Source organism: Urocitellus parryii, chromosome 4, assembly GCF_045843805.1.
Source record: "Urocitellus parryii isolate mUroPar1 chromosome 4, mUroPar1.hap1, whole genome shotgun sequence".
Taxonomy (NCBI): Eukaryota; Metazoa; Chordata; class Mammalia; order Rodentia; family Sciuridae; genus Urocitellus; species Urocitellus parryii.
The window spans coordinates 53,601,089-53,626,904 of NC_135534.1; the positions used below are offsets into that span (position 1 = coordinate 53,601,089).

General features: G+C 36.1%; 1 protein-coding gene across 1 annotated transcript in view; it reads right to left on the reverse strand.

Annotated features, from left to right (window-relative positions):
- Swap70 (switching B cell complex subunit SWAP70) overlaps window positions 1–25,816 on the reverse strand; it is a 69,987-nt gene that overhangs the window by 30,704 nt on the left and 13,467 nt on the right. The window contains exons 2-3 of the mRNA XM_026409593.2: window positions 21,267–21,407; window positions 3,476–3,649 (exon numbers count right to left, since the gene is read on the reverse strand). Of these exons, the coding sequence (XP_026265378.2) occupies window positions 3,476–3,649; window positions 21,267–21,407 (315 nt within the window). The remainder of the gene's footprint in view (window positions 1–3,475; window positions 3,650–21,266; window positions 21,408–25,816) is intronic.

Below are 25,816 nucleotides of genomic sequence, written 5' to 3' on the forward strand. Positions count from 1 at the left end.
ATCTGGTCTTCTTTTCCATTCTCACTGATACTACACCATAGTCATCAGTGCCACTTACCTTTTCTTAGCTTCCCATCTCTCCATATTTTATTATTCACCTATTACTCTCTTGCTCACAAACCATGAGTGGCTCACAGCTACCCACTGTGTACAGGAAAAAGTCAAAATTCTCCAGCCTTGTCCACCACTCTCTTCTTCAATGTCATCATGTTCCAGTTAGATAGGACATGTGGCATTCTTTTGTGACTGCCCAGCATCTAACTCCCTTTTTTAAAAAAATGTTTATTTAGTTGTCGATGAACACACAGTCTCTTTATTTATTTTTATATGGTGCTAGGGATTGAACCCATACGAGGCAAGCACTTTAACACTGAGCTATAGCCTCCGCCCCCTAACTCCCTTCTTAAGCCTTGAGAATTCCCTACCTCCACAAAGTAGAAGCTGAAAATATAAATACACCTTTCCAAGCCTCCTTTGTAGCTAGCACTAGTGCTTCACCAAGGCCACACCAATTGGATGCATCATGCCTAATTCTGAATTTAGACAGGATTCTATGGAGAACTCTCCCTGGTAGCAGGAGCTATGTGAGTTCCTGGGCAGCAGAGTGTCCAGGCCAGAGGTATTCCACAGTTCAAGTGTAATACCTGCCCTCTGATGGCTGCAGCCATTTTCCTGTGGCTCTTCATTGGAGTAACTGGTACAAACTAGGCTACATAGCCTTTGCACCCGATTTTTCAGTCATCATGATGTTCTATGAGCTACCCACAGCATCCTTTTAAAAAAGAAAAAAAAATTTATTTTAAATTGTACTAAATATAAGTGTTCTTTGACACCCACATACCAAATTATAGGTATTCAAAATTTACACACATTGATTAATGTTGGTTGGTTTCCTTTGGAAGGAGACTGTGGTACTGACTTTGGGGTGACAAGTTTATTGAAAGAGATCAGTATCCTTTTTTAAAAATATTTTATTTTTGGCTTACATCAGCCAAGTTGGCTGTTTCCAAGTAAGCATACTGACTGGCAATTCACTCATACTGGGTATCTTGCCCATTTCAAACATACCCTTTGCTTTTCTACCTCATATAACTACAACTATTTCTTCTATCCAGAATTATTCTTCTCTGCCTTCTCCATTAATTGAAATCCTCCCTATCCTTTAGTCCAGTATAAATTCTACTTTCCCCATAAATAAAATAGCTAATGCTTAGTGACTGATTTCCTTAGTCCAGGCATTCTCTCATTAGACCTTCTTAAAAACACTAGAAAGAAGACAGTAGCATTATCCCTATTTTAAAGCTCAGGAAATTGCAGCAAAAATAAAATAAGTAAATTGCCCAAGGTCACACAGCTAGTGAACAGAGATGGAGCCAGGAAATTTGACACTTGAACTTGTTAGGAAATGAGCATGTTACAAATTGCAGTTTATCAGCCAAATCTGACTCATCATCTATTTTTATACACCTATGATCTAAGAGTAGTTTTCACATTTTTAAATAGTTGGGGGGGGTCAAAATAGTATTTCACAATCCACAAAAAAATACATGAAATTCCAATTTTTTTTAAATATATTTTTATTAATTGTTGATGGATTTTTTTTTAATTTATATATATGCGGTGCTGAGAATTGAACCTAGTGCCTCACACATGCTAGGCAAGTGCTCTACAACTGAGCCACAACCCCAGCCCATGAAATTCCAATTTTAACTCTATAAATGACAGTTCTATTAAGAGACAGCCATGCACTGACTGTGACACTTTCATGCTACAACAGCAGAGCTGAGCACGTCTGGTATGGGTTTAAAAGCCCACAAAGCCTCAAATACTTAATGTATGGCCCATGACTAAAAGAGTTTAAAATATTGTTTTTAACCACTACATTATATTGCCTCTCTTTAAAAAAGACTTCCCTGGTCCCTTAATTCCTCCGAGATGGAATAAAGTTTTCCCTTTGGTACATCTGCACCATATTTGCTTTTCTAAAGGGCAGTCTGTTTTTGCTTTACATTACATTTGACTTATTATTCTCCTCAGTAGACTGTAAATTCCTTGAAGACAAGCAGTAACAATTTCTACTTTATATTCTCGTTGGTGCCTCACTTATTGTTGGCAGTCAGAAAAGGTTTACTGATTTAAATAAAAATATGACAGTGCAAACTTTTAAGATTTCAGTTATTTTCTTAACATGAACATGAATCATAAAAGTCAGAAATTAGGGCTACAGATGCAGCTCAGTGGTAAAGTGATGGCCTAGCATGCATGAGGCCCTGTTTCAATCCCCAAGACCAAAGGGGGGGGAGGAATAGAGGCTAACCTAGCCTGAATGGGTAAAAATAGGCATTCTCAACCACTTCTGTGAGATGTATAAATTGGTACATATAGTCTTTCTGGAGGGCAATTTTCTCTTGTTCATGTGATGCCTTAAAAATGTTCATTTCTTAGGATTTAGAATTATTCTGCTAGAAATTTATTTTAAAGAAATAAGTAAGCTAGTAAGCAAAAAATGTACTCAGAGGAGTCAACACACTTAATGAGTGCACATTACATGCTGGGCACTGAGCTAAATCCTTAAATGCAGAATCTCACAACCCTTAGCACAAACACTATTATTAACCTTATTTCATGGATAGGGAAATTAAGACACAAGAGTAATTTTTGCAGGGTCAAGTGATTACAGATGACTTTTTTAAAATGAGAGGACTAGCTGATTTTAATTTTGCACATTATTAGTCTTCCACAAGTCTACTACCACAATGAGCGTGAATTACATGAATCAATTTTGGGGTGGTAAGGCAGCATAGATACAATACTTCTATTTTTCCTATTTTCTAAGAGTTCAAGAAAAATAGCCCAGAACAAAACAAGCAGATGTCCTTTTTCATTTACTTTGAAAAGTACTGTAAAAAGTCATCCTCTTAGACTTTAAAACAAGAACAGTATTTACTGGCTGGGGTTATAGGTCAGTTGGTAGAGCACTTGCCCAGCACACCTGAGGCACTGAGTTCGATCCTCACCATCACATAAAAATAAAATAAAAGTATTGTGCCCATCTACTATAAAAAATATTTTTAAAAAACAAAGAAAGAATAGTATTTACTCATAAAACAACCGTGAAAACAACATTCTGGATCCTCTTCCCCACACAGCATCACTCAGCCAGGTGTTATGGTTTTGCCAATATGCAAATAGATAGAAAATTACGTTGTCACTTATACTGAACAAGACTTTGGACACAAGGATGGCATTTACAGAGGAAAAATTTCATCCTCTCTACAAATCTCCAGAGGTTTTACATACCCCCAAATCACTTAAGTTTGGGGCTTTTCTGGAGACAAGCTGTTTTGCCTCTATTCTAAAAACACTAGTCAAGGTTCTCCTTCCCTCTCTACACTAAATCAACACAAATACTTCCAAGTCAGATCTAATCAATGCTAAGATGGCCAGGTAAAAACTCCCCAAAGCCACACCTTACCTCTTCAGGAACAATAATTAATGGATACTTGTCCTCAGATAAAAAGTTGAAAATAACCCATACTTTAAATGCATCTTCTTCTGTAATAAGCAGAGGGCTCTTTGTGAGGTTTTTTTTTACACAGAGGGTCCAACACATTCTATTGAATTCAATCTTGTCAAAGTTATCTTGGACCTAAAAAGGAATGAGAAAAAACTCCAATAAAACAGTTCAAAATAAGAGTTATATAAGCCAAGTAAAATAGAAGGAAAAGCTTTCTTCAGGATTCTATGTTAATCAATTCAACTAACCAACAGCCATACCCCACATATTTGCTCTAAGTAATGCACTTTCAATTGTTCAACTGAGAACATTATGTTTATCCTGACACTGAAGCAATGTCTGTCCACATCACTAACTGGGCAGTTATTGACCTGTCAAATAGTTTGGGTTTTTTTTTTTTTTCATGAATACACACTAGCTTTTATATAGATTAGCAACCTAATAAAAAGGAGGAACTGAGAATGTCATTACTCAGGGTTAGCCACATCAGATACCTCATCTATACCTATATGGTCAAAGAAGAGTCTACCTTTTAGAAACTCTAAAAAGATAGCCTTGTCATTCTTCACTCATTCATTTAAGCAATCAATATTCCCTCAGCATTTACTATGAGCCAAATATTATGCTATAAATTAAGGATACAAAGAAATAAGAACTTGCTCTTAGAATGTACACAGTTTATTAAAGAAAACTTATGTAGCTGGGCGTGGTGGTGCACAACTTTAATCCCAACAGCTTGGAGGCTGAGGCAAGAGGATCACAAGTTCAAAGACAGCCTTGGCAATTTAGCTAGGCCCAAAGCAACTTAGCAAGACCCTGTCTCAAAATAAAAAATAAAAAGGGTGGAAATAATTCAATACCCAATACCAAAAACAAAACAAAACATAGGTAAAAGACGAAGTATAACGTAACAGTGTATGATTCAAAAGATTTTTTTCACTATTCAACAAGTAAAGTTCAGACAGCAATTATTATTTGCCAGGAAAAGTGCAAAGACACCCAACATAATACTAGTCCGTGTCTCCGAGGAACATAAAAACAAGTACTATGATAAACAGAGAATTCCATGGGAACACAGAAGAACTAATTCAATCTTAAGATTCAAGGGAAGATTTGCAGAATGAGTGCTATGACAACAAAGCTGAGTCCCAAAGGACCTTCAAAAGTCCAACAAATTAAAAATGGGATGTAGGGTATTCCAGGTAGTAAAACAGAATGTGAAAAAGTCCAGAGGTAAAGACAACTATGGTTAGTTTGGAAGGACCATAGTAAGTTTAATGTAAAGGGTGCACTTGATGCTGAAGGGTGATATCAGAAAGGCTCCTTATAAATGCAGCAAACAGAAACCATCTTGAGTTCCTTTAAATAGAAAAGAAATTTATTGGAAAAACAATTGGGCAACCTCTCAGATCCAAAATGAGAGCTGGAAAATAGAGATGCTGATATCAGGTTACTACCAAGGCAGGGTAGGGAGCCAGAACTATATCCAAAAACAATCACAAAAGAGTCTGGGAGAGATGTGAGGATACCACCATTGTCCACAGGGGTTGCCACGCCCTTCTTGATTCTCTTGCCACTCTCTGCAGTGGGTCTCCACTAAGCCTGGGCCACATTCCTGTGCTCTGGCTGCCAAGAAGCAGGAAAACTGATGATCCAAACTTTTCAGCTCTCAATGTGAGACAAGTTCTGTTTCCCACCAAGACCCTATCGGAAGGAAAACTTTTAAATGCTAGAAAGACCCTAAAAGGCAAATGTCCACTACAGGGAACATAATGAAAGGTGAAGCTAGAGAGGTAGATGAAGACTGGGTCATAAAGAGCCTGATCATTCAACTTTCTACTGGTGGAGCGGGTGGATCCACAATCCTCATTTTCAAAGCCATATTTGGGGACAATATGAAAGATGTCCTTGAGGAGGCAGGAATGGCCAGCAGGACATGAGCAAAGCTTGTCATTTTTGGAGAGAGATGAATAAAAAGTTCTGTGTACTCTGTGGAGAAGAAATCACTAGCTGGCTGCAGGGAGAAGCTTCTTTTGATCTCTAATTAGAATTTCTGGTTGGCAAACCAGTCCCCTCACCCACCCACCCACCCCAGGAGTAGGAAGATCTCCTTTTGTTTTGCCTTCAGAACCTCATCTCTGTGTGGCACTATTTTCCATGCCTACATCACACACAACTGACTCGATAGAGGGAAAGCAGCAAGGGCAACAGTAATTGCTGCTGCTAAAGGTAAATATCATCCCTATTTCACAAATCAGGAAATAGAAGTTTGGAAAAACTGAGTACTTTTATCAGGTTCACATGGCTAGTAAATGTCAAAACCAGAGTTTCAACGAAAGCTCAAATGCCAGTTTTTTTTCAAACTGCTGGCTAAACTCAATAGAAGGAGACCATCTATGTCATAGAGGACACCTATGCAGAACTAGTATCAAAGGCCACTACCACCAGCTCCACCCACACCCTGAAAACACTAAGTGGAAGATATGCCACACAGGGGAAATGACATGTTCATGAAAGCATATCTTGCTCTGAGGAACAAGAAGTGATTCTATGTGGAATATGTGGTGAATCATAGAATTCCCAAAAGGAGCTAGAAAAGTGGCTGCAAAAGCAAAGAAAGACCAAATTATGAAGGACTTAATAATTCTAACAAACAGCCTGTACAAAAACACCAGATGAAGGGTTTTAGAACAGAAAACAAGCAGGTCATAGGCAGCCCAGGTTAGTACTTTGTAGAAAAGATGATATTTAAAGTGAATTTTAAGATATAGAGATCGTTCTAAAGGACAGGAGAAGAAAAGCCATGAGCCAAGGCACAAAGGCAACAGGTGCCACCTGGGTATGGGGAATGGTGAGTAGCCAAGTTGGGTTGACAAGGCTGCAGGAATAAGCTAAAGGCTGATGTATGCTGTGCTTTGGAATTGACTTTATTAATACAGGAGGAAATCAGCAAAGGTTTTTGAGTAAAGAGCAACAATTAGTTCTATGTTTTAGGAAAATTATACAGACACAATTATACTAGGTGGGTTTCAATAGGTAAAAGACCATATATAGAGGGGGAAAAAAAGATCAGAAAATTACTGCAAAACTACCAGGCAAAAGGAATTAATAACCCCAACTAGAGTAAGATCTTGGTAAAAATGGATAGAAGGGATGAATATAAAACAGATAAGATTTGGGGACTAGATCAGTGTCTTAACAAAACAAAGGAGAGGGCTGGGGATGTAACTCAATGGTACAGTACTTGCCTGGTATGTGCAAGGTACTGGGTTCAAACTCCAGCACTGCAAACAACAACAACAAGGGGAGAGGGAAAGGGAAAGTGTTCAGTTATGGACATCCTGAAATTCTGCCGAGACATTTAGATACAGGTATCCAAAGACAACCAGAAAAGTGACATGCAACCTCTAAGAGAGGCAGATTTATGAATCAAATGCAAAATCAAAATGACTGAAGTCACAATTGCCAATGAGATCACTGAAAGAGAACATAAGGCAAGAAAAGAAATGAGGTCAAAAATGGAACTTCAGCAGCTGGAGTTGTGGCTCAGCAGTAGAGGGCTCATCTAGCACGGGCGAAGCCCTGGGTTCAATCCTCAGCACCACGTAAAAATAAAATAAAAAGGTATTGTGTCCAACTACAACTAAAATTTAAAAAAAAATAGAACTTCAAGGTACACCTGAAGTTCCATTTTTACAAAGGGAGAGGAGGAAGAGTAATTATAATGAAAGAACCAAAGTGGTAGAAAACAAGAAACAATGAAAACTGTGAGAAAATAGTTAACAAAAAATTTTTATTAATAGTGTCCAATGCCACAGAGAGGTCATAGGAAAAGGGAGTTTAAAAAAGACCACTATGGGCTGGGGATGTGGCTCAAGCAGTAGCGTGCTCGCCTGGCATGCATACAGCCTGGGTTCGATCCTTAGCACCACATACAAAGATGTTGTGTCCGCCGAAAACTAAAAAATAAATGTCAAAAAAAAAAAATCTGTCTCTCTTTCTCTCTCTCTCTTAAAAACAAGACCACTGATTTTGCAATTCTGAGATCACTAGTTACCTCCAGATTGTAACTGGGGCCGGAAACCAATTATATTTTCCATATGTCAGATTGCCTAAGAAAGAATAGTAGCTTTTTGAACCAAGTTCACTATATCTTACTTATTTTTAATAAGCTGTCTGGCTCATTTCTTCTCTAAAGCCTAATCGACTACTTTGGTTTATTCTTGTTCAAAGGTATATTAAATGATGGGATTTACACTTTTAAAAAAGTACAATATTGCCAGGCACAGTGGCACACACCTGTAATCCCAGCAACTCAGGTAGCTGAAGCAAAAGGACAACCTCAGCAATTTAACAAGACCCTGTCTCAAAACAAAAAATAAAAAGAGATGGGGTGCATGCAGTTCAGTGATAAAGTGCCCCTGGGTTCAATCCCTAGTACTATAAAAAGTACAATATCAATTCATATAAGAAAAGTCCACAGCAACCTTCATACTTGATGGTGAATAAACAAAAAGCCTTTCCTTAAAGTTCCTCAAGGAATAAGGCAAGGGTGCCCACTCTTGCCACTTCTCAACATGGCACTGGAAGTTCTAACCAGAGCAATTACACACTAAAAGAAGTAAGAAGCATCCAAACTGGAAAGGAAGAAGTAAAATTACCTTTTTGTGTATGACACGATCTTATATGTAGTAACCCCTAAAGTTCCACACAAACACCACTAGAATAAATGAATTTAGCAAAGTTGCAGGACACAAAAATCAACGCCCACAAATCTGTTACATTTCTATATACTTACAATGAATAATCCCAAAACAAAATTAAGAAAGTTATCAGTTACTGAACAGAGACACTTCACATAAGAAGAAATACAATCAGTCAACAAATATATGAAAAAATGTTCAACAACTCTAGCAATTAGAGAAATGCAAATTAAAACTTCACTGAGACTTCCTCTCACTCCAGTCAGAATGGAAATTATCAAGAACACAAGTAACAATATATTGACAACGATATTGGGGAAAAGTTACACTCATACATTCCTGGTAGTACCACAAACTAGTACAACCATTCTGGAAAGCAATATGGAGATTTCTTAGAAAACCTGGAATGGAACCACAATTTGACCCAGTTATCCCACTCTTCAACATATATCCAAAAGACTTAAAATCAGCATACATAATGACATTGCCACATAATTTTATAGCAGCTCAATTCACAATAGCTACATTTTGAAAGCAACCTAAATGCCCTTCAACAGATGACTGGATAAAAAAATGTGGTATATACACACAATGGAATATTACTCAGCTATAAAGAAGAATAAAATTATGGCATTTGCTGATAAATAGATGAAACTGTAGACTATCATGCTAAGTCAAACAAGCCAATCCCCCCAAAAAAAACAAAGGCCAATTGTTCTCTCTGATGTGTGGAGGGTAACACAATAAGTAGGGTGGGGGGATAGAAATTCATTGGATTAGACAAAGGAGGGGAATGAGGGAAGGATGGGGGATGGGAACAGGAAAGACAGAATGAATCAGACATAACTTTCTTATGTTCACATGTGAAGATACAACCAGTGAATATACATGTATAACCTCAAGAATGGGAAATTAGACTCCATGTATGTAAAATATGTTGAAATACACTCGACTGTCAAGCATATCCAAAAAGGACAGATTTTTAAAAAGAAAATATCAGTTACAATAGCATCAAAAAGAATAAAATGCTCAGGAATTAAATTAACTAAGAAAGGGAAAAGACCTATACAATGAATACTTCAAAATGCTGCTGAAGAAAGTTTAGGAGAAACAGATAAATGTAAAGACAACCCACGTTGTTGGAAGACTTAATACTGTTAAGATGCTCACACAACTTAAGCAATCTATAGATTCAATGCAATCCCTATCAAAACCCCAATACACTATTTGCAGAAACAAAAACATCTGAAATTCATATGGAATCTTAAGGCACCCCAAAATAGCCAAAAAAATCTTGGGGGAAAAAGAAATCAAAACTGGAAGCCACATACCTCCTGACTTCAAGACATATTACAAAGCTATAGTAATCAAAACAGCATAGTACTGACAAAAAAGACAGATATATAGACCAGTGAGTGGAACAGAATAGAGAAACCAGAAATAAACCATCATGCATATGATCAAATGATCTTCAACAAGAATACACAACAGGGAAAAGAGTCTTCAACACATAGTACCAAGAAAACTGGATATTCATATTGACAGTGAATGAAGATAGATCCTTACTTAACATCACTTACAAAAATTAACTCCGAATTTATTAAAGACCTAAATCTCCTAGGAGAAAACTCAGGGGGTGAATGCTTGATGACACTGAATTGGCAATGACATTCTTGGATGTGATATCAAAAAAAAAAAAAAAACAAGCAACAAAATCAAAAACAAAAATGGAACTACAACACGCTTAAAAACTTCTGCACCATAAAGGAAATAATCAACAGAGTAAAAAAGCAACCTACAGAGTGGAAGAAAATATTTTTAAAACCATATATTGGATAAGAGAGTAATATCTAAGCTGGATGTAGTTGTGAACAACTTGTAATACCAGCAATTCAGGAGGCGGAGGCAGGAAGGTGAGTTCAAAGCCAGCCACAGCAACTTTGTGAGACTTTCAGACACTTAGCGAGACCCTATCTCAAAATAAAAAATAAAAAGGACTGGGGATGTAGCTTGTGGTAGAGCACCCGTGGGTTCAATCCCCAATACCAAAAATAAAAAAAGAAGTTAACATCTAGAATATACCAAGAACTCCTACAACTCAACAACAACAATAAAATCAATTTAAAAATGGACAAAGAAGAAAAATAAAAATAAAAATGAACAAAGGATCTGAATAGACATGTCTCTAGAGAATATATACAAATTTTCAACAAGCATATGAAAAGATGCTCAACACATTTATCATCAGGAAAATGCAAATTAAAGTACAATGAGGTCTGGGTTGTGGCTCAGCGGTACAGCGCTCCCCTCGCACATGCGAGACCGTGGGTTCGATCCTCAGCACCACATATAAATAAATAAAATAAAGGTATTGTGTCCAACTACAACTAAAAAATAAATATTTTTAAAATAAATAAATAAATATATTCATCTACAGCAAAAAAATATTTTAAAAAAACTGAAAAGAAGACCTTGAAGAGATTTGCACCCCACGTTCACTGCACCATTATTTACATTAGCCAACATATGGAAGCAACCTAAATATCCATCAGAAAGATGAACAGAGAAATGTGATATATATGTAAATATATAGATACATAGATAGCCAATAGAATATTATTTGACCTTAAAAAAAGGAAATTCTGTCATTTGCTACAACACAGATGAACCTTAAGAATATTATGCTAAGTGAAATAAGCCAATTATAAAAGTTAAATAATGCATGATTTCACTTATGAGATATCTAATTAAAGTAACTTGAATTCACTAAACTGAGAGAAGAATAGTGGTTGCCACGGTCTGGGGAAGAAGGAAAAGGGGCATTATCCAATAGAGTTGGAGGCCTTCAAGGAGAAAAAAGCTTTAGGGGCTGGAGTTGAAGCTCAGTGGTAGAGTGCTTGCCTCATACGTGTGAGGCACTGGGTTCAATTCCTAGCACTACATATAAATAAGCAAATAAAATAAAGGTCCATCAACAACTAAAAAAATATTTTAAAAAAAGAAGAAAAAGTTCTAGAAATCTCTCTACAGCAATATGCATATAATTTAAAATAACACATATGTCCTTAAAACTGTTAAAAGAGTAAATTTGCGTTATGCATTTTTAAACACAATTCTTTTTTTAAAAAATATATATTTTTTTAAGTTTAGATGGACACAACACAATGCCTTTATTTTTATATGGTGCTGAGGATCAAACCTGGGTCCCGCCCGTGCAAGGTGAGCTGAGCCACAATCCCAGCCCCTAAACACAATTCTTTCCATATATTTATTGGTGCATTATAATTATTCATAATAGTAGGGTTCATACATGCACACAATATAACAATATAACCAGGCCAATATCATTCTCCAGTATGTCTCATTTCCCTCTCTTCCTCCCTCCCCTGGTCCCTATGATGATTTTTTTAAGTACAAAACCCATTACTTTTCAACATTAAATAGTACATAAAGAATTAGCATTCAAGTGCTTTCACATGAGGGATTACACCAAAGTAATAAAATTCCATTTGGGGTCTGCAGGATTTCATACACCAGATGCTAAAACAAATAGTGATGTTCAATGCTCTAAGAATAAAGGAACATATATAATGAGCTAATTTTTTAAACTGCTACCAAGTATTTGATTATTATTAAATTATATGATGTTCTGGAAGGAAAAGATAAAATAGAGAAAAAGCAATATGCTGATCAGAGTGCACATAGAAGGCAACTATATGTGTAGGAAAGGGAAAAGAATAAATCATCTTTGCTGTTCATATAGTCAAGTCTGTATCAATATCTGTCTTTGGGGCTGGGGTTGTGGCTCAGCAATAGAGCACTCATCTAGCACATGCAAAGCATTGGGTTCGATCCTCAGCACCACATAAAAATAAATAAATAAATAAAGCTATTGTGTTCAATTACAACTAAAAAATATGTATATGTGAAAAAAAATCTCTTTGAGCTGAACTGCAGCTCAAGACCTTTATTTTAGGTCCTCTCTTTTACTATACATCTGATAATATACAAATATTTATTAGCTGTCTACTACAAGTCAGTCAGCATATGTCTTATTTATGTTCCACATAAATAAGACAGAGTCCCCACTTTACAGAGCTTCTAGTCACTAGGAATCTGATGTGATGAGGAGTACAGTTATGTGCAATGCTACAATCAAGATGAGTTCAGGGTGCTCTGGAATATAATTCAGATGATGGGGATGGAGGCTGAATGCAAATTATGCTTACTTATGAAGGGTACATAAGGATCATTTAGGTAAAAATAGAGCAGAGTCATGAGCCAGAATTTTTCTGTTAGTGCTCTGCACTCAGCTATTGAATGGAAATGTCAAAGGGCTAGATGCTTAGGGATTGTTTCAGGAATGTGAAAAACGAAGTGCAAGGGATTGTTTACATAAGTTCATCACTTATTTTTTACCAATTTTTAAAAGGCCCAAGAATAGTAAATTTTTGCTGAGCACAGTGGCACACATCTATAATCCCAGGGCTCGGAAAACTGAGACGGGGGATTGAGAGTTCAAAGCCAGCCTCAGCAAAGTGAGGCGCTAAGCAACTCAGTGAGACCCTATCTCTAAATAAAATACAAAATAGGGCTGGAGATGTGGTTCAGTGGTTGAATGCCCCTGAGTTCAATCCCCAGTACAAAAAAAAAAAAAAAAAAGGAAAGTAAGTTTTTATATCTACTAGGATAGTGACAGTTATAAAAAAAAAAAAAAAGAGGAAGAAGAAAAAAACAAGAAATAAGATGTGTATAAACAGTGAATAGGTGAACAAATGTGATATGTCAACACAATGGAATATTATTCAGCCATAAAAATGAAGTACTGACACATGATACAACATGGATAAACCTTGAAAATATTATGTTATGTTAAAGAAGCCAGACACAAAAGGCTACACTTTATACGATTCCATTAATAAGAAATATTCTGAACAAGCAAACCCAGGGAGTCAGAAAGTAGATTAATGGTTGCTAGGGGGCTGGGGAAAGGCAGAATGAGACTGACTACTTATAGATATTGGATTTCTTTGGGGGATTAGAGAATTAGAGATGATGACTGTATAACACAATGATGTACTAAAATTATTGAATTATACACCTTAAAATGGTAGGTTTTGGGCGTGAAATGGTAGGTCTGAGCTGGGGATACAGCTCAGAGATAAAGTACTTTCCTAGCACGCACAAGGCCCTGGTTGGTCCCCAGCACTGCAAAAAACAAATAAAACAGTAAATTTTATGTTATATCAATTATATCTCAATGGAAAAATATTAGTTTCATAAACCACTAAACCAGAGCAAAAGTACAAAAACCAAAAAAATGGAGAAGGCAAAAGGGGAAGACTCTTACAGCCATGCATACAATTCTAACCTCCAACTCTCTTCTGAGACCAAGTTCTAGATTTACTGTAGTTCACACAAAATCATGAATTCTTTAAAATAGAAGGCCATATTTTATTCACATTGCATCCTCTCTGCATTGTATGCAGGTTCATTTGCTCATCTGTTCACCAAGTACCAGTCATTGTGTTAAGACTGGACAACAGTGAATCAGCCCTCACCATCACAGAACTAACACACCACACTGTAAGCAGAATCCAACCCCAAACATCACAGCAACAGCCTAGCACCTATATGCTGAAAATTCTTAGTCCTCAGAAGGAAAAGGATAGGATGCTGTGAGAACACATCATGAGATTGTTATTAGCTCTGGAAAGGGTGGGGTGCCACCTTAGGAAACCTCCCTGAGGAAGTGACAAGCACACAAATATCAGAGGATGGACAAGAAGTGACTGCATCTTAAGGGTGGAGGAAGTCTTACAGCAGAGGAAGCAGCATATTTGAAGGCTCTGAGGCAGAAAGAGCCTGGGTAATATGAGGAACAGAGAAAGGTCAATGCTGTTGCATTGAAGTAAACAACTCAAATGCCTATCCATTGGTGAGTGTGTTAACAAAATGTGGTGAATCCATAACAGAATATTATTTGGCTATAAAAAGGAATGAAGCACTATTATATGTTACAACATGGATAAACCTTGAAAAATGTGCTAAGTAAAAGAAGCTAGAAACAAAAGGCTCCATATTATATGACTCCATTAACAATAAATGTCCAAAATATGCAAATCCACAGATAGAAAACAGACTGGTGTAACTGTTGTAAGAAGGGGGTTGTAAGAAGGAGAGTGTGATTGCTAATGAGTATGGAATTTTAGGGGGAAGGAATAGTGAAAATATTCCAAAATAGATTGTGGTAATAGGTCACACAAAATAGTAACTAAACTAAAACCACTAAATTGCATGTGTCAAATAGGTAAATTATACAGTATATGAATTATATGTCAATAAAGCTTTTTTAAAAACAATATTTCTTTATAGCACTCTTGACATTTATAGTGTTGATCAAAGTATTCACAGCAGCATAGTAACCCATAGTTCTCAGCATGAATCCCCTTTATTTGCTCAGAAGTATAGAGTTCTCTGTTGATTCACAAATACAATGAAAATGTAGAGCACAACTTGGTCAATGTGCCAAATTAAAACCATATGACTTTCAGCATGTCTGAAATCTAGCTATTCAGGAGGCTAAGGCAAGAGGATCATGAGTTCAAGGCCAGCCTGAGTAACCTATCAAGGCCCAGTCTCAAAAAAGAAAAAAAAAAAAGACTATATGACTTTCAAACAATAATGAAAGAAAAGATAATACAGACTACAAAGCAGAAAGAACATACAAAAGCATGGGTTTGCATAGTTAAGAGCATTACCACTTCATATTCAGTGATGGCTATCAGGTACACAGTGGAAGTTCTCTGAGAGCTGAAGGCACAGCTATTTAACCAGCAAAAGAAACCTGAACCCACATGTTATGCAAGACCTAACTGCCACACGAGCACCAAGCATGCTAATAAAGTTCACACACCAAAGGGGAAAAGAGCATAAAAGTCTAGACTAGACTAGAAAAACACAATGCAGAAACTTCTAGCCTTAAAGGAGATGGCATTAAGCTGAATGTTCTGTTTTTCTCTTGTATGCATGTTCCAAAAAACAAAATAATGAAAAAAAAAATTCTGTTGGAAAGAATCAGAGTCTCCAAGTTGAAGTTGGTATGTTGCCAATGAATTACCGGTTTTAATCACATAGCAAAGACCAAGTCTTGCTCTATAGAGTCAGGGAAAAGAACTGACAATGATTTGGACCAGCAAGCCTAATCAGCCATTAAATCTCATGAAAGAATTAGACTGCCTCTTAAACATGCTGAAGCAGAACTAGTTTCTATGTAGTTCCTTGGACTAAAAAGAAAAAAGTATTAATATATCAATTTCTTCAATTTTTCACCATCTGATAATCCAGGTATGGTGTCATTCTGCAAAAAAAAAAAAAAAGTAGAAGAAGAAAAATTCACTAGAAGGCAAAATATTTGATAAAAGAACAACAGACAAGTTAATCATGTAAGTTTCAGAAAAACTAAAAATAAATTCAATCAATGTGAAGAACAGGAATGATTATCAGGAAGTAAACACAGAAGCCAAATATAAAAATTACCTTTTATTAAAGTGAGTTTCAACAAAATTGTATGTTAGTCCCAACCCCTTCAAAATAATACTCTCAGGCGAAAGCAAAAGACCTCTAAAATAACCTGGAGACAAACTAACCAAATGGAAACTAAAGAATACCTCACACTAAGAGAAAAGAATCATCCTAAAACACTTGAAAGACTCTAAGAGAACTGGATGGATGCTGCAATAGTTTGAGATTATAAGAATTTTTTTTTCCAGAAAAAGTATAAAGGGTTTAAGTGAAGTATGACCCAGCATGCAGTGGGCCACCTTCAAGAGAGAAAACAGCCTGCTGTCAGACTTTTTTTTAAGGAACTCCACCCCTGTCTTCAACTAATATTTCCCTGCATAACCAAATAACTAAGAAAAAACATAATTCTGAAAGGGAGTTATTGATCCTTCAAGAGTACAGTTAAAGGGATGCTAGTGGAAAAAATAAATGGTTTCGTTCCAAAACTTATTTAATCCTTATTAGCCTAGGCCATCTTAGGCTATACTTCCTCCTGCATTAAACGGAGATAATTCCAGTTCTACCTCACGGATTAATATGAGGATCAAATGAGGCAGTACATATGAAAGCACACCTTGCAAATGTCTAATCAATACTTCCTATTTTCTTTGCGTAACTAATGGCAATCTATAAGCTTTCTGTTAACATTCTTCAGTGACTATTGGTGTTTTTTTTCCTCCCCAACCAAATTTCAAAACAAGGCACTAATCTTTGCACAATTTAAACCCACACCATGGAAACCTTGGCTATCTTACTTGGATTGCAGGGCTGGCGAATTTCCACTCCAGGTGGCTAAGCAGTAACAAACAAGGACTCACTGTTCATCACATCCTCACTCGCTCCGTGAATAAGTTTTTCTCCAAATTAAGTCGTTCATTTTGGACTTTTGTCCCTTCCAGTTACAAAACTTTAAAATATCCAAATACTTAAACAACAAACATTTTAAAACTTAAAGTTGAAGAGGTTTAAAAAATATTTCATCAAGGGAACAAAATGCAGTACTAAGGTATAGCACTTCAAGGTATTAAACCAGTGAAAATCCTCTCCAATGACCTGGTTCCACACATATTCTAGCACTAAAAATCAAAACAATTTCCAGATTTCTGAGAATTTCCCTGTATGTTCTAAATATTTTAATAAGACACAATTCTACTGTCTGTAATTTTTAAGATTAAATGCATGCACACAGAAGGTCATCAAATATTTGCTGAAGACATATTTACTTTTTACTACAGAACAACTAATCAACAAACAAAATAGAGCAGCAAAAAAACAAAAACAAAAAACCTCCATAAAATAGCATAGCATCTTACTGTGAAGATGCTTCAGATGTTCAGAAACCAACACGTTGATTAAATCTTTTAAACACTTTAAAAGGGCTCATAAAATTCACCCTGTTAAAGTACACAATTTAACTATATATCCACAAGGCTTTACAACCATTACCACTATCTAGAACATTTTCATCATTCCCCCAAAGAAACTTTAAGCCATTAGTAGCCACTCATCATTTCAACATCCCCCAACAGTCCCTGGCAATCTAAAGTCTATTTTTCATCTCTATATATTTGCCTATTTGGGACCTTTTATATAAATGGAATCATAAAATATATGAGTTTTCTAATTTTGAGTAAATCTTCCATTTCATTATCACGTGGTTTGTTTTCTTCCTAACTAAACATGACTGTACAACATGGTAACTGTAGTTAATAACAATATACTAGGGCTGGGGATGTGGCTCAAGCGGTAGCGCGCTCGCCTAGCGTGCATGCGGCCCGGGTTCGATCCTCAGCACCACATACCAACAAAGATGTTGTGTCCGCCGAGAACTAAAAAAAAAATAAATATTAAAAATTCTCTCTCTCTCTCTCCTCTCTCACTCTCTCTTTAAAAAAAAAAAAAAAAAAAAAAACAATATACTACACACTTGAAAAACTGCTAAGAGTAGATTCTAAGTATTTTGACTACAAATAAATGGTAAGTATGTGAGGTAATACACGTTACTCTGATTTCACCATTCTGCAGTATATACTACTTCAAAACATGTAATACACTATAAATATATATGGTTTTATTGGGGCTGGGGATGTGGCTCAAGCGGTAGCGCACCTGTCTAGCATGCACGCGGCCCGGGTTCGATCCTCAGCACCACATACCAACAAAGATGTTGTGTCTGCCGAAAACTAAGAAATAAAATGTTAAAATTCTCTCTCTCTCTCTCTCTCTCTCTCTCTCTCTCTCTCTCTCTCTCTCCTCACTCTCTCTTTAAAAAAAAAAAAAATATGGTTTTATTTGTTGAATAAAAAAACAAATCAGGGAGGAAAGCACATATACAACATATACAACACATAAACATACACAGATACATATATATATACACACGCACATACATATATATATATATATATATATATATATATACACACACACATATACGCACAAAGAAAGATCAGGAAATTGTACTGTGGGGCTGATGGATAATAATAGATATTGATACAAAAAAGTACTCTGCAAATGAACACACTGTAATTTTGATTATTTTATTTCAAAATTTCTGTAAAATATGATGTAGCCTCTTGTGATTTTTAAAAATAATCCTGGGGCTAGAGTTATGGCTGAGTGGTAGAGTGCTTGCCTCCCATAAGTAAGGCATTGGGTTCCATTCTCAGCACCACATAAAAATTAATTAATTAACTGATTGACTGATTGATTAGTTAAAGGTATAGATTCCATCTACAACTAAAAATATATATAAAAAAGAATCCTGGGACTGGGGTCTTGACTTAGTGGTAGATTCACGTGCAGGGCCCTAGGTTCGATCCTCAGCACCACATAACAATAAAGGTATTTAAAAAAAAAAAAAATCCTGAGCAACATTTTGACCTTTTCCATGTTACTAACCTATTACAATAAATGGTAATTACTATATTTTGCTATTGTAAAAGGACACTAAATTACTTTTAAATTTATGTATAAATAAAAATCTGAAGTCACAAAAAATATATAAATAGTTGTGGTATTTAGGTGATAGGAAAATGGAGTCTTTAAAATATATTTTATTATTTTGGGGCTGGGGTTGTGGCTCAGTGGTAGCGTGCTTGCCTAGCATATGTGAGGCACTGGGTTCGATTCTCAGCACCACATACAAATAAATAAAACAAAGGTCCATCAACAACTAAAAAATATTTTTAAAAAATAAAAATAAAATAAAATATATTTTATTTTTAATTTAAAAATGTTGTCACTCTTTGAAAGGCATTTTTGATGTATATCAAAAAAGTTCATACTTAGTGTAATAAGCAGGTAAAACTAAGAATTCCCTAACTTTTAATATGAATATTACTGTCATAGCTAAACTAAATGTACATGATATGGAGATGACAATGACACTAATGTATTGTTCAGTAAAAAAGATACATTGCAGAACCACACATATGATTCTTGATATACAAAACAAAACACCACATATAGCCAGGCATAGTGGCTCACATCTGTAATTGCAGCAACTGGAGGCTACGGCAGGAGAATCACAAGTTCAAGGCCAACCTCAGCAATTTAGCAAGCCCAGAGCAACTTAGCAAAACCCTGTTTCAAAATAAAAAATAAAAATGGGCTGGGGATGTGATTCAGTGGCTAAGTGCCCCTGGGTTCAACCCCAACACCAAAAACAAATCAATCAATAAATAGCCAAAACTGGCTTGAAATTTATGATCTTTCTGCCTCAGCCTCCCCAGCTACAGAAATTAGAGGCATGCACTACCAAACCCAGCTTGCTTGCTTGCTTGATTTATTTATCCATCTACCTATCTATATCTTTATTGATACTGAAGATTGAACCCGGGGTGCTCTACCACTGAGCTACATACATCTTCAACCCTTTTTATCTTTCTTTCTTTTTTTTTTTATTTTTGTACCAGGGATTGAACCCAGGGCGCATTTAATACCGAGAAATATCCCCAGCCCTTTTTATTTTATTTTATTTTATTTTTTGAGACAGGGTATGGCTAAATTTCTTAGGGCCTTGCTAGGTTGCTGAGGCTGGCCTTAAACTTGCAATCCTCCTGTCTTAGCCTCCAGAGCTGCTGGGATTATAGGCATATACCACCATAACCAGCTTGCATATAATTTTAAAAAGCTCTACAAAGATATTCACCAAACTGTTAAGAATGCTTATTCCTGGAGAATGACTGGAAAGATTTTTTTAATTCACTTTTTATTCTATATATTTCTGTATTATGTATTTATTTCATAGTAAACGTACTTTCACAACATTTCAATCACCAATTTTTAAAAGTATTTAAATGTACCATCAGTTTACATTATTTTACTCTTTTCATGCATTAAATTCAACACTTGGGAGGGAAGGATGGGGAAAAGTTATCAATAGGTACTAAGTTATAGTCAGGAGTAAGAAGTTCTGGTGCGCTATTATACAGTAGGGTGACTAGAGATAATGATAATGCACTGTATATTTCTAAAAGCTGTAAGAAGGGATTGTGAAGTTTTTACTATAAGGAAGTGATAAATATTGGAAAGATGATTTTATCCCAATTTAAACATCATATAATGTATACACATAAGGAAACATCACATGATATCCCAGAAATATGTACAATTTTTGTTTTTACATATCAGTTAAAAAATACATTTCATTTAAAGTTTTAAAAAATGCAATACTTTCACAAGGCATCAGAATAAAAGCACCTTCTAAGAAGAGAGTAAAGGAGAAAGAACTCAGAGCTGAACTAGGTTTTGGGAAATGTCTAGATTAGGAGGGAGAGAGGGACAGAATGTGATCCCATAAAGATATCTCTGAAGAACTTAGAACATGGTATGTCATGGAATCAAAAATGAGAGGCCAGACACAGTGGCACACATCTGTAATTCCAGTGACCCAAGAGGCTGAGGCAGGAGGATCACATGTTCAATGCCAGCCTCAGCAACTTAGCAAAGCCTTAAGCAACTCAACAAGACCTTATCTTGAAATTTATAAAAGGCTGGGAATATGGCTCAGTGGTTAAGTGCCCCTGGATTCAACTCCAGTATCAAAAAAAATTTTTTTCAACACTTTTATGTATAAATTATTAATGATCAGATCCAAAGGAAAAATTGAACATGGCAGCAAATATCAATAGATTACATATGGCTTCCAAAAACATGATAGTTTTTTTTTTAGATATTGATGGACCTTTTTTTTTATTTATTTATTTGTATGTGGTGCTAAGAATCGAACCCAAAGCCTCACGCATGCTAGGCAAGCACTCTACCACTGAGCCACAACCCCAGCCCCCATGACAGGTTTTTATAGCATCCTACTTAGAATATAACCCAGAAGACACATTCAGGGGGTACCCTGAAATAGCTGAGATGAAAAGTTTATTGTATAATATGTATATTATATATTAAACTCTCCAATAAGGGGCTCTGGGACCCACTTGGTACATCAAACACAAGTGAAAGCAAGAAAAGGTTAAGAATCTTACCTTTTCCAAAATGAACTTGTTTAAATATGGCATGTAACCCTGGTTGGAGACAGGCCCTTCATCATCATCCCTGAAGTGCTCCTCAAGGGCAACAGGATCATGTGGAACCTTCAGAACTGTGCACAAGTTATGGGAAAGGACCTAAAGGGAAAAAAAAATAGTAGTTTAAAAGCACCCACTAAATCACTATGTGACACCTCCATTGTATGAACACAACACATAGTTCCCTGCCCTAGGCAGAGAAAGACCAAGAATATACCAGCAAGCCAGGCACAATGGCACACACTTGTAATCCCAGCAACTCAGGAGACTGAGGCAGGAGAACCGAAAATTCAAGGCCAGCCTCAGCAATTTAGCAAAGCCCTAAGCAACCAAAATAGAACATTTTTTTTTAAAGGAGGCTAAGGATGTGGCTCAGTGTCCCCTGGGTTCAATTCTCAGTACCAAAAAGAGAAAGAATAAAGCAGCAAATTCAAGATAAGTACTGCTCAGCTGCCAGCCCCCTATTTATTACACATGAATCTCTCTCATTCCTCCCCAGTTTTGGTTTACCTCAAGCAAGTTCTATTTTACATTCCTATATTAGCCATGTTCCATGCAAGGTCTATGAATACAATTCTCCTTATTGTCTTTTATTAACATTAAAAAGAAAGGGAGGAGGTAAATGGTGTTCAAAATTATGTAGATAAGCATAAGTCAAATAGAGTTTATTTAGAGAAGGAATTGGATACTGGGCAGATATAGCCAGGTGTTCTGAATAAGGAAGCTCAGCTGGACAAATCACAACTTCTCTGGGCTTCAGTTTGTTCATATATTCAACAGAAAGAACAAATTAATATACAAATATACCAAATGCTAACTTGTAATCTGTTAAGTGTCCAAATATCTCTAAAATTCTATGTCTCTAGGCCAAGTTTCAGCATAAGCACAAAAGAACACAAATATAAAAGAAAGAAATCAAGAGTGTGGTTTAGAAATAGAAAACTATCTCAGGTATGGTGATTACTAGAGATAGGGCAGGGGAAAAGGGTGTGGAAAAAAAGGCAGCTGGATTTGATGAGTGCATTCTGTGTGCATGTATGCAAATATCACACTAAACCCCTTTAATATGTACAATTGATATGTTTTAATAAAAAATCTCTGAAGCCACTAAACTGGTTGAAAAACACTTTGTAGAACATTTGCTTTCTACAGCAAAAATCATAAGACTACTACTGGTCTTGCAATAACCTAAGTGCATACTTCAACATTCAGGCAGTAGGATTAGCAGTTTGAGTTATCTCATGAAATTCTACTTAATGAAAATTTAAAAACAAAACTTAAGTCCCTTCCATTTCATTTGTACATTCTAAACAGGTCAAATTACATATGTAAGGCTACAATGTCTTTAACCGAGAAACTTCCTAGATGTCAAATCCCAGATTAAAATATACCCTATTTTTCTCAGTATTACATATTTAACTACTTAAGAAGCCACATTCATCTCAGTAAACACTTTCGATTCCATGAAGCAAGTCATTCTTTTCTGCATATACATATTTCAGTACAATTTTTAAAGATTAAAAATTTTAATCTATAAAAAGAACATTTGAATACCTTTTTTCTAAATTGGTTTTGTTTATCAAAGCTTCATTTAGGTGCACATCCTTTTCTACATGCTCTACTGGTTTTAAGGAAGTAAATAAAGTAAAGGAAGTAAATTTACCACTTATTATAAATGTAGTAATGAAGACTTTTCTCAATCCCTACAAAGCAGGTTGTGTTTGCCGGTAGAACACATGAAAAGGATTTTAATGAAGAATCTTGTGCCACAGTCAACAAAATCCTAAAAAGGTACATATTTTTTTTCCTCTCTATTTACCTAGTAAAACCTCTATGGTAATTACCTGCCCCTAAGAGGTTTTGTGGAGATCAATTTCAAGAATGTAAAGTGCTTAAAAATTGTAAAGTACTATTGGAAAAATAAGTTTTAGAGAAATGAAGAGCATATTTCTCAACTGAAGATAAAAGGTCATTCAAATTATAAAATCATCTGGGACTTTACTAAGTAAAAATTCCCAACCACTGGCTAATCTATGTTACATTCATAAAACATTAAAAACCATAAGGAAGCTGGCTATGTACTGATATGAAAAGATCCCCAAGATAAATTATGAGAATATATAGTATGCCATCTTTTGTGTAAAAGAAAAAGGAGGAAAAGTAAATTGTGGAAGGAGTTATTAAAAAAAAAAAAAAAGAAGAAAGAAAGAAAGAAAAACTTAACTGCAAGGAGAAGGCTTAACTGATGGGAAACCAAAGGTAAAGACAACTTTTCACTGCATCTCCCCATCTTATTCAAAAAAATTACATATTAAAGAATGCTCTACCTAGGCTGGGGGTATAGTCCAGTGTACAGCATGAACAAGACCCTGACTTAATCTCCATCATAGCCCCCCCACACACCAAAAAAAAAAAAAAAAAAAAAAACTAACCAGGTACAGTGGTGCATACCTGTAATCCCAGATGCTCAGGAGGCTGAAGCAGCAGGATCTCAAGTTCAAAGTCAGCCTCAACAATTTAGCAAGGCCCTAAGTAATTTAGACAGACCCTCTCTCAGAACAATTTGGGCTGGGGATTTGGCTCAGTGGTTAAATGCCTCTGGGTTCATTTGCAGTACCAAAAAAAATAAATTTTTTAAAAACTGAAAATATATATTTTTAATCAGCCTGCCAAGGATCACATAGCCAAATCTATGTATCTTCACAGTCTATTCTTCTACAATAACTTACTCCCTAAAGACAAAGTATAAAAGGAAGGCATAATCCACAACAATGTGCCATAATTAATGGATAAGTGAGATCTAAGGGCAACACATGAGTTTAGAAAAGGGAGAAATAGAAGAGAGATGTAATCTAGGGCTGTAAGGATAGCTTTTGGACAGGAATAGAGGCAACTGACCAGAAAGGGGGATAAAATGAAAAAGTAGTTGTTTAAGGCAAAGTTCTCAGGAAACAGAAAGAAAACAACAATTTCTCCACGATTACCCTGTCCTCTGCCTTTGGGCTTCACAGATGCTCCAACTAAAGTCCTGGCAGGACCCTTGGATGCCATGTTGTCACAGTTCTCATAAGTAGAGAGTACTAGCTCGAAGAGTTAAATATATTTTTCTTGACTACGGTTAATGAGCAGAGCTGAGATCAGAACTTAGGTTTTACAATCCCTAATCCACACTCTCTAGTAATAAGGAATGTAATGCTTTCAGTTATCCAAAGTCAATAGCAAGGCTCTCTGTAGCTGGAGGTGATTAATTTGATTCAATGATCCTACTAAAGAAGATTCAAATTTGAACTCTAGACTTCAGCAATGGGCAATTAAACAGTATTCTTGCTAAATACAAGGATGGCTAAATTCAGTTATAATTTTCTTAATCACATTTACTTGCAATCTGTGGGGAGGCAGCACATATAATAACAAGCACACCCTGAAGGAAAAGACCTGAAATTCTATCCTGGCACAACTATGGACCACCACATATACTCTATATGCTCACTATAAAATGAGGAGTTGGGCTTATGTCCAAAATTTGGAGGAAAAAAAAGCTCAACCTTTAACTGTCAACCCAAACTCAATTCAGGAGAAATGCAGAGCACTATAATTAAGATGAGTAGTCCAGCTTTGTTATAGCTTTTATCAGTAGGCCTAGAAAAAGGAAGTAGTCTTTAAACAAAATAACAAATTGAATGAGATAAAAAGAGAAACAAAATTAGTGTGTTATCTTTAAAACTTTTTACCAGATATTTATAAGCCTAGACATAATCTCAGGTTTTTTAAATTAAAAAAAAAGTACCAAAATTTTGATGGCCAGAATTTAAATGAATAAGTTCCATAAGCTTATACCTGTAACCTGTGCTTTTTAGAGTAGACTCACACCATCAGAGTTTATGAGTTGTAAAACTGGGATTAGATGCAATTTTCTCACTCTGGTATCCTTTCCATGCTGTGTTACCTTAGTTCTCTAGAAAAACAGCCCCAACCTATACAAACATGATTCTGAATAGGCAAGCACATTATGTCCAAATTGCTGGAGGAGCTGGGGCTACCCCAGTTCCATCCGTTGCTTTCCCAGCACCCAAAAAGATGACTGGTACTCTTCAGCAGAGCCAAGTTCAATCCTGTGTTAAAGAACTACACACACATTGGGCAAGGTGGTGCATGCCTGTAATCCAGCAGCTTGGGAGGCTGAGGCAGGAGATCATGATTTCAAAGCCAGACTCAGCAAAAGCAAGATGCTAAGCAACTCAGTGAGACCCTGTCTCTAAATAAAATACAAAATGGGGCTAGGAATGTGGCTCCGTGGTTCAGTGCCCCTGAGTTCAATCCCCAGTAAACCACCCCCACCCCACCCAGCCAAAAAAAAAAAAAGAACTACTCACGCCTAAAAATCTATAGAATACTACACCATTTTTTTCTCTGGGAGCCCTTGACTCCCAACACCAGCCTCTGGCAATAGCCCTTTCCCCAAATGAGGAAGCCAGAAAAACAGATCAAGACAAAAGCAATCAGAAAGA